Source organism: Oncorhynchus mykiss, chromosome 1 (assembly GCF_013265735.2).
Source record: "Oncorhynchus mykiss isolate Arlee chromosome 1, USDA_OmykA_1.1, whole genome shotgun sequence".
Taxonomy (NCBI): domain Eukaryota; kingdom Metazoa; phylum Chordata; class Actinopteri; order Salmoniformes; family Salmonidae; genus Oncorhynchus; species Oncorhynchus mykiss.
Genome location: NC_048565.1, coordinates 45,338,950 through 45,351,742, shown reverse-complemented (window position 1 = coordinate 45,351,742; position 12,793 = coordinate 45,338,950). Strand labels below are relative to the sequence as shown.

Sequence of the window (12,793 nt, the reverse complement as noted above, 5' to 3'; positions counted from 1 at the left end):
TATGTCCTGTATCAAAGCACCCATAACACACTGCTATGCTTTGTTACAGGTACAAGGGAAACGGATGAGAACAATGAAGCGAATTCATCGGAGTCTGCACACTCTGTTTACAACTTAATGAACCGAACACAGCCCAAAAAAAGGATCCCAAAGGTACCGTGGGCTCACCCTCTCCTCCTCCTCCTCACCCATCTACAGGCTTTAAAAGGAAAGCATTGCAACAACAAAGGCATCCATGTAAATGTGATTTTAGCCTATGTAAAGTGTGTCAAAATAGGTGCATGTTTACTTGACAGATGAAAGGAATTCCTATGTGCCAATAAATGACAAGAAGCAATTGAAATGTAGATTAGATTAGGTACTGTATGTGAACAAGACTGAGAGACCTAGATAATCTACATCTTACAAGGCATACTTTCTTAATGATTACCCCCACACTCGATGACCTTTGACTGTGATGTGAATGACTGTGAAGGAACAGTTGTTTTAGGTCTATTTTGTACTACCTTTTCCTCAGGATAACGGGAAGCTGGAGGAGAACGACCCGATGAACAAAAGGCGAAGAAAGGGCAGCACCTATTTAGAGGAGGTGTGTTAGTGACTACAACAAGCATATCTCTGTCACCAGTATGGCCTTAGATGCAGCCATTTTAATGTCGATAAAGGGACTGATCATTCATTGTGTTGTCAGTTGTCCTGTCAGAGTGCCCCCCCTGCAGGTGACGGTGGGGAGCAGAATAAAGTGCGCTCGATGGCCACACAGCTACTGGCCAAGTTTGAGGAGAATGCATCGCCTGGCAGTTCCCTGCGCAATAAGGTGAGCAGCTCCAGGTGTACAGTACTCTGACTAGAGGGGTCAAGGTCCCTGTACACTGTGCTGTGTAGAGATAATGGGGGGGGGGGGGGGGGGGGGGGGGGGTTTGGGCAACACATTGTAAAGTCACATACAGACAATAAACCGTCGATGGCCTCAGTGCCAATGGTAACTGTATGACTCTTCTGTTGGTTCTCTGATGGATGATCATATCTGATTTTAGAAATCTGTACTATTGTATAGTACTTTCTGCCGTGTGTGTGTGTGTGTGTGTGTGTGGGGCGGGGGTTTAATCATACACCGGTCATGTTTTTGTGTTGAAATTTCAGATCATGAAGGCTCTGTGGAAACTAGTTCTCTATGGTACATAACATTCTGAGAGAGTTTGGAAATGGATTAAATTAATTTCATAGACCTGCTTTTATGTCCGGGGAGAGCACTTATGTCCTTGTATCCAATTCTGCAACATCACTGCCACCATAATCATGTTTGAATATAGCCCATTGTGTTGTAAGACTGTAAAATGGGACAAATCTACCATACCCACAGCCACTACCCTTGGGTACAGTTTGAGTACAAAGTTTTGACGAGGTATAGTTTATTGGTAATGGTCAAGAAAGCTATGAAGAGATTGAAGATGAATTTACTGTATCGTTTTACTTCTACCAATAACGTACTTCTAGTATATCGACCGTTACCTTAGTCACACAGTATGATTAGCTACTCCATCGTAAGAAGAGGCTGTCCCTGGATTATAGGAGTAAAGAAAGCAGGTTGTGCATTTGGAACCTTGATGAAGAAGTGGATACAGTATAATCTGCCTGTGAAGCCCCATCAAAGGACTGAGTGGCTCTGTCTGATTATGGTGTGAAATACCATAGGTATGGTTATGGTGCATATACGATAATGCTGGAGAAACTGGTATTTGGAGGTAAATATTGGCACGGCTGTTGTTATGCCCGATTCAAAGTCGAGGGCCGGCAAGCCGTACCAATATATCCTCCAAACACCGGCTTCAAGGGTACAATCGCTTTTATACAACGGGTTACCAACATATTCAAATAATGATTTGCATATTTTCATTAAAAAAATATTTTGATTAACTTATTCATACCATTTCATCCTTCCACAAGAGAAGTCCCGACACAAATCTAGGGTTGCTCAGAGACGCGACCCGGTTGTTCTGTATTTATTAACGCGACCCAGTCGTTCGTTCTAAATGTTCCATTGCCATACTGGCAGGCAACGTTTTTATCCCTTGCTTGCTGGCTAGCCAACATAACTTACAGTCATGTCAAACAGTGCAGCCAGAATAACAGCAAAGTAGCTGCATTTGCATTTGTTTAAGCTGTTTTCTAGTGACATTTTATTTGGCAACATCCATAATATTGAGCAAATAATGCGCGACTTTGCCTGGGGTAGAAAATGTGCTCTCTCGTCAAGACACTGTTGTTCAGAGGAGCTTCAAACTGAAGCTGGAAAGACTGCAAACTTTCTGCACTTTGTTTTGTTTTCTGTTTTTTATTGATAGCATCATTTTTATGGATATATACAAAGAACTGACTCATGATTTCGACTGGCTGAGAAAAGCAGACAGCAAGGTTTATACAAATCTCTGCTGTTAAAGTAAATGTTAGTTTAAAAAGCATTTTTTTATTTTTATAGTGCAGATCAAGTTTTAGAAATTACCTGTCTGGGCTGAAGAGATTGCTCTGTCAGATGGAACAGAGTAAATAGGCATTTTAACATCAGATTTAGCCTGTGGTAACTTGTGGAATAGACACCGGATGGAATGTGGTTTTAACCAATCAGCATTCAGGATCAGACCATCACACTTTATGCAATGGGTGTATGATGGCAGGGTGTGGTTTTGAAACAAATCATTCTGCACTACTTTCTTTTTTTCTCCTATTCCTCCTGCTCGTCCTTCCCTTCCTGCCTCATCTCGTGTCTGCTGCTCTGTCAGTCTGATTTGAACTCCGACTCTGATTCAAGCCGTCCTTCATCTCCTTCTCTGGATATGGAGAACCCTCGCTTCGCTAAGCCCAAGAAACAGCCCCCTCCCTCGCCTCCACCCCCACGCCCCAAGTGGCAGGTACAGTCACGTCAATCTGGTGTGTGTTGAGACCACGAAGGGTCAGCCGCTACATCATAAACTCAATAATCCCCCCCCCCCCCCCCTAACATAGAGCCTATGTTAACAAAAGAACCAATAGTCTTCTAGACCAAGAGTCATTGAAAAGACACCACTTTTACGCCACCCTGGAGGTTCGCCCTCTACTGGTTGGAGGTCCGTGCTGCTTTACACATTGCTTTGTGTGTGTATATCTGCTTTCAGCCGTCCATCTATATGCGACTCTTAGAAGAGCCTGCAGCCGTGGCGCAACCGACTCCCCTTCACGTTCCAAAAAGGTCCTGGAGTCCTCCTCCACGTGATGATCAAACACAGGCCTCTCCGCGCGCAGACTTGGTGCAGCAGAGAGTGTGGATTCCACACACCGAATCCCCAGATGACGTAGATTACCCAGAACAACCTTCTCCTGGCCCCACAGGGAAGGGCCTAGAGAAGCTGGAGCGAAAGATGAGCCAGGTGACAATGAGCCTCCATTATATCTGTCTGGAAACACCATGTTAGCCCCATTCACAGCTATGCCTTACTTCTGCACTCACAATAAACATTTTTTTTGCGTGGAAATAGATTTTTATGCCCATTCAAAACAGTAAATCCACATGCGCCTTAGCCACAAAAGTCTAGCAGACAGCACAACTCGGCAACAAAAACAGAATTGTTCAAAATATACAAAATTGCCATACCCCACATCATCAGCTTTATGGATTATGTTTGCTGTTCAGTATTTATTTGCCAACTTCCTGCAGTTTCACACTTGCTTTTCTTTCCTTTCCTTGTTGCTGTTCTAAAGAAAAAAGTGCAAACCGTAACTAGCGGGGAATTTAACAGGAAGAGTATAAAGGAGAGAGCTGTGCTTCTGCGTTCTATGTTTCCTGAGTCCGAGACTCCTCTAGTGAAAGAGTATAAGGTGAAAGTGTAGCGCCACCCCTCGCCTGCCTGCCTGCCTGCCTGCCTGTCTAACTCCATCTAAGGAAATGAGGCACAGTATGTTTGACCCTGTACACAAGTTCTGTTTGACCGTCTCAGACTGTTTAGAAGGATGCAATGTCACCAGTCAAACCTACTCACATTTTACTGAGAGTGGAGCATGTTTTTAAAGGCTGGCAACAGCTTGATAATCCATTTTAAATCCATTTGTTGGCAGAGGTTGTTTTCTTGCAGCATGTCTTGTTTCCATGGTGTTACAGCTCTGCGAATTAAAGGTCAGGTGACTTCTCTCTGCATGATGAAAGTGGTCCGTGATGATACTAATGAGTGAACATTCATATCTTCATTAGAAGAGATAAAGGTTTGAGCTGTTGAATATTTCTCTGGCCAATTGTTCCTCTCCTACTTATATTCAGCTTGCATCTCCTCAGTATTTTTGGGGTGGGATATGAAGAGCTAGAGATTTTGGAGATTGCTCTCATTTCTGATATGAACCCTTTTTTTTCTACAGATGGATCGATCTACCTTTGTTCCTAAAATCACTTCAATACACCCTGTCCCTGAACCGTCTGCTCTGTCTTGCGTCTCTTCTCTTACCCCAACATCTCCTGTGCATCATTACAAGGTGAAAGCGACTGCCGCTTGCAGTGCCTTGTGGTCCTGACCAGCCCAACCCTAAAAAAAATATCAGCTCACTCTGACAATGTTTTTTTTTTATTTTTAAATGGTTTTAGTGCGATGGAAGTACTGCATCAAGTAGACTCATTCAAACGCCAATCGAATGTCCTGTGAGTTATCAAGCTGAACCCTTCAAGCCTGACATGTCTGCCGAACAGGTACCAGTAATTTGAAATGCATTTGAAGTATAAGAATAGAAGAAAGACTCAACTCACTCCAGCCATGTTGTTATTGGTTTTAGTGCAACGGGAATGCTTCGTTAAGTAGACTCCTTCAAAAGTCAATCGATCGACTCGAAAGCTGTCATTCTGAACCCTTCAAGCCTGACGAACAAGTTTCAGTAAAAAAAAACCTCATTTGTAAAAATAGAAGAAAAAAAGACTTAAGTCAACTCACTGTATTTTTGATGATTTAAGTGCAACGGGAGTGCTGGATCAAGTATTCAAAAGCCAATCATTCGATTTGAGAGTTACGAAGCTGGCCCTTTAAAGTCCACCGAACAGGTATCAGTAAAAATCTCACTCTACACATGCGAGAACAGAAGACACTGTTGCGTCAGCTCACTCTGACCATCATTTATTTAGCTTTTAGTGCAATGGGAATGCTAAGTCTCTAGTAGAATAATTAGATCGGAGCGTTATCGAGCTGAACCCTTAGTCTGCCCAACAGGTATCAGTAAAAATTAGAAATGTAAAAAGTAGAAGCTTCTTAGAGTGATATATATATATATATATATATATATATATATATATATATATATATATATATATTACATCAGCTCACTCTTACCATGTTTTTATTGGTTGTAGTGCAATGGGAGTGCTGCACCAAGCGTAATGATTAAAAAAACAATTGATCAATCTGAACGCTGTCCTGCTGAGCCCTCTATGCCTGCCAAACAGGTAGGAGTAACAACTTCACTGTCTGCATGATTCCTGCATCTCCTCTCATGTCTGAGTAGAAATGTCTTTCTTTTCCTTCATCTATACTATTCTGATCCTTACTTTTTCTGTTTCCTTTTCTCTTTTTTTCCCCCCCTTTTAATTTCTGTCTTTGTGCTGCTCCCTCCCTCTACCTCTGACTGACTGGGTTCTGTTAGAGGACAGTTGGGAAGGTCTCTTCTCACATAGGCGCTAGGGCTGAAACTCTAGCCATCCTTTATGAAACTGACCACAGGCCTAATGCCTTGCCGGTAAGCACAGTGTGACTAACGATTATGTTTGTGCCGACACAGCCCTGTGGGAATATACATACAAGACATATATATATATATATATATATATATATATATATATATATATATATACATATACATATACATATACACACACACACACACAAGTAGGCTCTATCTATTACCACCCCAAGCTTCAGGAGTTTTGGTAACCTTCTAAACATCAATCAAGTCATGTCTTGCTTCAGGATACTACATCTGTTATTAGTAGGAAAGATAATCCTGTTCACTGTAAACTGTAAAACATTCTGACCTGAATCTTACTGGGACTTCTCCAGTCATGAGCCATGGTGTTTTGTGTGAAGGGCCTTCAGGGGACATGGCAGTAGTAACTCCATGCACTCATGTGGGTGCCTGTTCACACAGTGTTTGGCCCCACTTCAGGTCTTCAGGTCGAGAGCAGTGAACAGCATTTTGCTTTGCCTCACTATGCAGGCAAAGCGAACTGCCAACTTGTGTAGAGCTTTGTGAAACCACTGTATTTGACTAGTTCGTTCTCTGCTATGGTCCCGAGAATTGTTGATTCATCTCTGTTGATTCATGATCATCTCTCACTGGACTGGAGAAATGCCCTACTAATATGACACATTAGTAAAAAAGTTCCCATTCCATGTTATATTACTCAGCTACAGTTGCACTAGTTCCATGTCACTGCCTGCCTTAACATCCACGTTATGGTTAGGTGTTGAGACTTGTTAGGTGGTCACACCACCACTTAATATTGTACACCGTTAGAAGAAAGGGTGCTATATAAATTCAGCAAAAAAAGAAACGTCCTCTCACTGTCAACTGCGTTTATTTTCAGCAAACTTAACGTGTAAATATTTGTATGAACATAACAAGATTCAACAACTGAAACAAACTGAGCAAGTTCCACAGACCTATGGTCACTTATGTGACATAGGAATAATGTGTCCCTGAACAAAGGGATCAAAAGTAACAGTCAGTATCTGGTGTGGCCACCAGCTGCATTAAGTACTGCAGTGCCTCTCCTCCTCATGGACTGCACCAACTTTGCCAGTTCTTGCTGTGAGATGTTACCCCACTCTTCCACCAAGGCACCTGCAAGTTCCCAGACATTTCTGGGGGGAATGACCCTAGCCTTCACCCTCTGATCCAACAGGTCCCAGACATGCTCAATGGGATTGAGATCCGAGCTCTTCGCTGGCCATGGCAGAACACTGACATTCCTGTCTTGCAGGAAGTCGCACACAGCACATGCAGTATGGTTGGTGGCATTGTCATGCTGGAGGGTCATGTCAGAATGAGCCTGCAGGGAAGGGTACCACATGAGGGTAATGCACAGCGTTGAGATTGCCTGTAATGACAACAAGCTTAGTCCGATGATGCTGTGACACACCGCCCCAGACCATGACGGACCCTCCACCTCCAAATCGATCCCGCTCCAGAGTACAGGCCTTGGCGTAACGTTCATTCCTTCGACGATAAACGCAAATCCGAAAGTCACTCCTGGAGGGGGGAAAAAAGTGCTCAGTGCAGTCCTGTCTGGTCCAGCGATGGTGGGTTTGTGCCCATAGGTGACGTTGTTGCCGGTGATGTCTGGTGAGGACCTGCCTTACAACAGGCCTACAAGCCCTCAGTTCAGCCTCTCTCAGCCTATTGCGGACAGTTTGAGCACTGATGGAGGGTTTGTGCGTTCCTGGTGTAACTCGGTCAGTTGTTGTTGCCATCCTGTACCTGTCCCGCAGGTGTGATGTTTGGATGTACAAATCCTGTTCAGGTGTTACACGTGGTCTGCCACTGCGAGGATGATCAGCTGTCCGTTCTGTCTCCCTATAGTGCTGTCTTAGACGTCTCACAGTGCGGACATTGCAATTTATTGCCCTGGCCACATCTGCAGTCCTCATGCCTCCTTGCAGCATGCCTAAGGCATGTTCACGCAGATGAGCAGGGACCATGGGCATCTTTCTTTTGGTGTTTTTCAGAGTCAGTAGAACTTTTCACAACTGTGACCTTAATTGCCTATCATTTGTAAGCTGTTAGTGTCTTAACGACCGTTCCACAGGTGCATGTTCATGAATTGTTTATGGTTCATTGAACAAGCATGGAAAACAGTGTTTAAACCCTTTGAAATGAAAATCTGGGAAGTTATTTGGAATTTTACAAATTCACTTTTGAAAGACAGGGTCCTGAAAGAGTCAATGACTCATTTCATATGGCCCTCAACCACCCTCATTGTTAGCAGTAGACGACTACAGTAACAGCTTGCCTATTACGTTGATCTCACCGTATCACTAACCGGCTGCTGTTGTCTGTCTCCTGACAGTGTATCGTGCGGAAGGAGTTCCCTCAGAACCTGGGAGGCAGTGACACGTGTCACTTCTGCTCCAAGCGTGTGTACGTGATGGAGCGACTCAGCGCTGAGGGCCACTTCTTCCACAGGGAGTGTTTCCGCTGTGACGTCTGCAGCTCCACACTACGCCTGGGAGGACACGCCTACGACTCCCAACACGGCATGATGCTGACACACCGACACCAGCCACTCTCCCACCTGGGGACAGAAGCTGTTTGTGAATTTATTTGATTTTTAGTGTCAGCCGGCATGTGTTTTTACAGTGTTTTGTGTTTCAGGCAAGTTTTACTGCAAGCCTCATTATTCTCAGCGTCGTTCCAGCCTACAAAGTTCAAGCAAGTTCCTGAGGAGAATGGTAAACAGCTTTCAGTAACAGCAAACATAAACACAGCCATTTTTTACTATTCATGTTATTTTGTGTTTTTTTTAATGCGTTTTACGTGGTCTGATTTCAATTGTATGTTGTGTATCACACGCAGGAGGACCAGGGACGTCTGACGTCTTCGCCGGACCGGAGTGACCCCTACTCGGCCACAGACAGCCTGCAGAGCCAGCCCTCAGGTACCCTGAGTTCCTTCCTTAGGAGAAGCCTGCGTTGGCCGCTGCACGCGGGCCGGGTAGTGTGTGGGACGCCCTGCCAGCTGGCCCGCTGGGTGCATGCGGCGGTTGGCCAGGCAGGGCTCCACCTCATAGACCACTCGGAGGACTACGGCTTCCTGTACGAGCTGCTGAGTCTGGGCATGCCCCTACTGAGCATACTGCACGAGCTCCTGGGCCAGATGTACATGGAGGCTGAGCCAGTCTGAGCCTCAGCCTCACCGCCTACTACACTAAGCTCAGCAGTACCTAGGCCTCAGGCTCACCTAGAGGGTTCAGAGCCTGGTGCCTCTGGGTCTCATGGACTTAATGATGCACTTGTACTGTACTCGCTGCTAAAGCACAGGCACTTGCTTCAGTCTGTACAGTACTCTATGCAGACTGGTTCAATTTCAAAAGTCTTATTTGTTCTTCCATGATTTTGATTTGATGCTGAGAAACACATCTGTTGGTTCATCAAAGTATTATAGCAAGTGTGACACATGGTCCTTAGCATTTGAGGAGGTCATGCATCCTTGCAATTGCTTGAAACCTTTTATTTCAGTATTCCCATGCTTATGTTTGGGTTCAACTTTTATTTTTAACTCCAAAGTAATCCAAAAAAGGATCCACTAAAGGCACTTTAGTTGACTTGGAGGGGCTGCTAAGGCCTCTGCGTTGTGCCTGGTGTGCTTGTGATGTGGGAAGTTAGAGAACGAAGTCCTGCTATGCTTCTTGAACTGCACTGCTGTATTGCACATGTGCAATGGAAATGCCAAACAGTATTTATTTTCTGACAATAGTTTTTTTTCTGTTATTAAGATGATTCTGGAGACTATTTTGTTGTAATTGTTTTAATGTGTAAATTTTTGGTTTTAGAACAGCTTTCGCACAGTATTATTTTTGATTTGTCTAGGCCGTTTAATGGAACACACATTTGATTTTAGATGTATCTGTTTGAAAAACGGATTCTTATTGTTGTAAAATATTAGATAAGTGGGGTAGAAACAGATGTCTGGAAACACTGAGAGGATTCTAATTTTTACTTCCTACACCAGGTACTGTAGCAAATTCTGCCAAAAATATATTTTTATTTAAAATATTTAGTTATAATTTTTTTGCTTTTGTTGCTGGTATCAAAAGCCTTGGATTTAATGCACATTTCTGCACACATTCTAAGATGTGAATTATCACAAATGTTTGTGCTGATGTGTTGTAGATGTTCAATCAATAGCTTGTTCCGGTAGTACAGTATTATTATTTTTCAGCTAATTATCTGTTATGGTACAGTGATGCCACAAAGCTTTTATTTAATTTGTGATTCTAAGTACTTGTGTCTCTTATGTTTTCCCTTCCATATATCCCCATTTTCATTCCTCCATTCTTTTTTTCACTTCATATGTAGTTTCAAGTTTCCAATGCTGCAACCTCTGATTGGCTGAATTGTGGCTGCAGGAAGGTGATGGCCTGCTTGGGTCACGTGATCAATAGTGTTGCTTTGCATTAGCTGCCTTCATAGCTCTTCTTAACCATGCATGAACTAGGCATGGGTCCTGTGTATGACGAGTTAATTTAGTTAGCCACACACTTTCGAAAGCCTTCCATTCCTCCAAGCTAACCCACATGCTCAAGGTCCGCATGCCTCTACGTTTTTGGCATGCAGTTTTTTTCAACCCATCTGACACATGATAACCTCCCTGTCTCTACTTCTCTGTATGTCCCCTTGTGATTCTCTGTTGCAGAAGGTGGTTACCTCTCAGAAACCTCCTCAAAGGCTCTCTCATGTTCCTCCTAATACACAAAGCTGAGCTCATTGCGCTTGAGAGGATCCTATTTTTTTTGGGGGGGGGGCACAATTCTGCATGTCAGCTCCAGAATATTTTGTTGTACATTTTAGTTGTTTAATCATTTGTCTGCTACCTTGTATTTTTCCATAGTGAATAAACGGGTTGCTTAATTTATGCTATTTAAAGCTGTAAGTATAAATAAATGTATTTGATTACAGAAGTTACTTGCTTCCTCCTTTTTTTTTTACTTGCAAAATTTACCAGCTATTATCCATGGCTTAAGCTGTTAAAAATGTGCTGTTTATAGTTGTCATATAGCATTTCATGGTTGATCCATTACATTTATAACATTCTCACAGCTTTCAAATTAACAGCAGAATTAACTATTTAAATATTAAAGACTTGGGGGGGGAATATATATACAGTGGGGCAAAAAAGTATTTAGTCAGCCACCAATTGTGCAAGTTCTCCCACTTAAAAAGATGAGGCCTGTAATATTCATCATAGGTACACTTCAACTATGACAGACAAAATGAGAAAAAAAATCCAGAAAATCACATTGTAGGATTTTTAATGAATTTATTTGCAAATTATGGTGTAAAATAAGTATTTGATTACCTACAAACAAGCAAGATTTCTGGCTCTTACAGACCTGTAACAACTTCTTTAATAAGAGGCTCCTCTGTCCTCCACTCGTTACCTGTATTAATGGCACCTGTTTGAACTTGTTATCAGTATAAAACACACCTGTCCACAACCTCAAACAGTCACACTCCAAACTCCACTATGGCCAAGACCAAAGAGCTGTCAAAGGACACCAGAAACAAAATTGTAGACCTGCACCAGGCTGGGAAGACTAAATCTGCAATGGGTAAGCCGCTTGGTTTGAAGAAATCAACTGTGGGAGCAATTATTAGGAAATGGAAGACATACAAGACCACTGATAATCTCCCTCGATCTGGGGCTCCACGCAAGATCTCACCCTGTGGGGTCAAAATGATCTCAAGAACGGTGAGCAAAAATCCCAGAACCACACGGGGGGACCTAGTGAATGACCTGCAGAGAGCTGGGACCAACGTAACAAAGCCTACCATCAGTAACACACTACGCCGCCAGGGACTCAAATCCTACATTGCCAGATGTGTCCCCCTGCTTAAGCCAGTACATGTCCAGGCCCGTCTGAAGTTTGCTAGAGAGCATTTGGATGATCCAGAAGAAGATTGGGAGATTGTCATATGGTCAGATGAAACCAAAATATAACTTTTGGTAAGGAGGACAAAGAATGCTGAGTTGCATCCAAAGAACACCATACCTACTGTGAAGCATGGGGGTGGAAACATCATGCTTTGGGGCTGTTTTTCTGCAAAGGGACCAGGACGACTGATCCGTGTAAAGGAAAGAATGAATGGGGCCATGTATTGTGAGATTTTGAGTGAAAACCTCCATCAGCAAGGGCATTGAAGATGAAACGTGGCTGGGTCTTTCAGCATGACAATGATCCCAAACACACCGCCCGGGCAACGAAGGATTGGCTTCGTAAGAAGCATTTCAAGGTCCTGGAGTGGCCTAGCCAGTCACCAGATCTCAACCCCATAGAAAATCTTTGGAGGGAGTTGAAAGTCCGTGTTGCCCAGCAACAGCCCCAAAACATCACTGCTCTAGAGGAGATCTGCATGGAGGAATGGGCCAAAATACCAGCAACAGTGTGTGAAAACCTTGTGAAGACTTACAGAAAACGGTTGACCTCTGTCATTGCCAACAAAGGGTTTATAACAAAGTATTGAGAAACCTTTGTTATTGACAATACTTATTTTCCACCATAATTTGCAAATTCATTAAAAATCCTACAATGTGATTTTCTGGATTTTTTTTTTTCTCTCATTTTGTCTGTCATAGTTGAAGTGTACCTATGAAAATTACAGGCCTCATATTTTTAAGTGGGAGAACATGCACAATTGGTGGCTGACTAAATACTTTTTTGCCCCATTGTATATATTTTTTGCACCAGCTGCCTCACATTAATAACCCTGTTAAAAGCATAACCTCTGTTCACAAAAAAAACGTGTCATTTGTTGACTGGCACATTCCCATGCGCTTAACCACATCTGATATATGTTTTTTTTATCCAAATAGCACAGTCACTTACTGTCACAACAACAAATGATACATTAGACCTAATACAAAAGCGTTTCAACTATGAACTTAAATCAAATAATAGTAATAGACCATTGCACGTATCCTTTCACTTTATGGCTTTGTCTTTCTTTCTCATCTTTCCTGTTGGGTCACCTCTGGGTCAAATCTGGTCTGCATTATAAGACTTCTCGCAGAG

At 43.0% G+C, this 12,793-nt stretch overlaps 1 protein-coding gene across 13 annotated transcripts in view; it reads left to right on the top strand.

The window, feature by feature from the left end:
- Positions 1-12,793, top strand: part of LOC110523755 (protein-methionine sulfoxide oxidase mical2b) — an 88,756-nt gene that overhangs the window by 62,922 nt on the left and 13,041 nt on the right. For 5 of the 13 annotated variants that reach the window (XM_036978367.1, XM_021602753.2, XM_021602744.2 and 2 more), the window contains 14 exons: positions 50-153; positions 518-589; positions 692-817; positions 2,781-2,909; positions 3,153-3,404; positions 3,736-3,852; positions 4,384-4,497; positions 4,607-4,708; positions 4,967-5,053; positions 5,360-5,452; positions 5,650-5,742; positions 8,072-8,258; positions 8,377-8,453; positions 8,578-8,659. In XM_036978367.1, the coding sequence (XP_036834262.1) occupies positions 50-153; positions 518-589; positions 692-817; positions 2,781-2,909; positions 3,153-3,404; positions 3,736-3,852; positions 4,384-4,497; positions 4,607-4,708; positions 4,967-5,053; positions 5,360-5,452; positions 5,650-5,742; positions 8,072-8,258; positions 8,377-8,453; positions 8,578-8,659 (1,635 nt within the window). Of the gene's footprint in view, positions 1-49; positions 154-517; positions 590-691; positions 818-2,780; positions 2,910-3,152; positions 3,405-3,735; positions 3,853-4,383; positions 4,498-4,606; positions 4,709-4,791; positions 5,074-5,359; positions 5,453-5,649; positions 5,743-8,071; positions 8,259-8,376; positions 8,454-8,577; positions 8,660-10,416; positions 10,682-12,793 lie in introns of those variants that run through there. The other 8 variants (XM_021602813.2, XM_021602780.2, XM_021602763.2 and 5 more) reach the window with 8 other exon arrangements.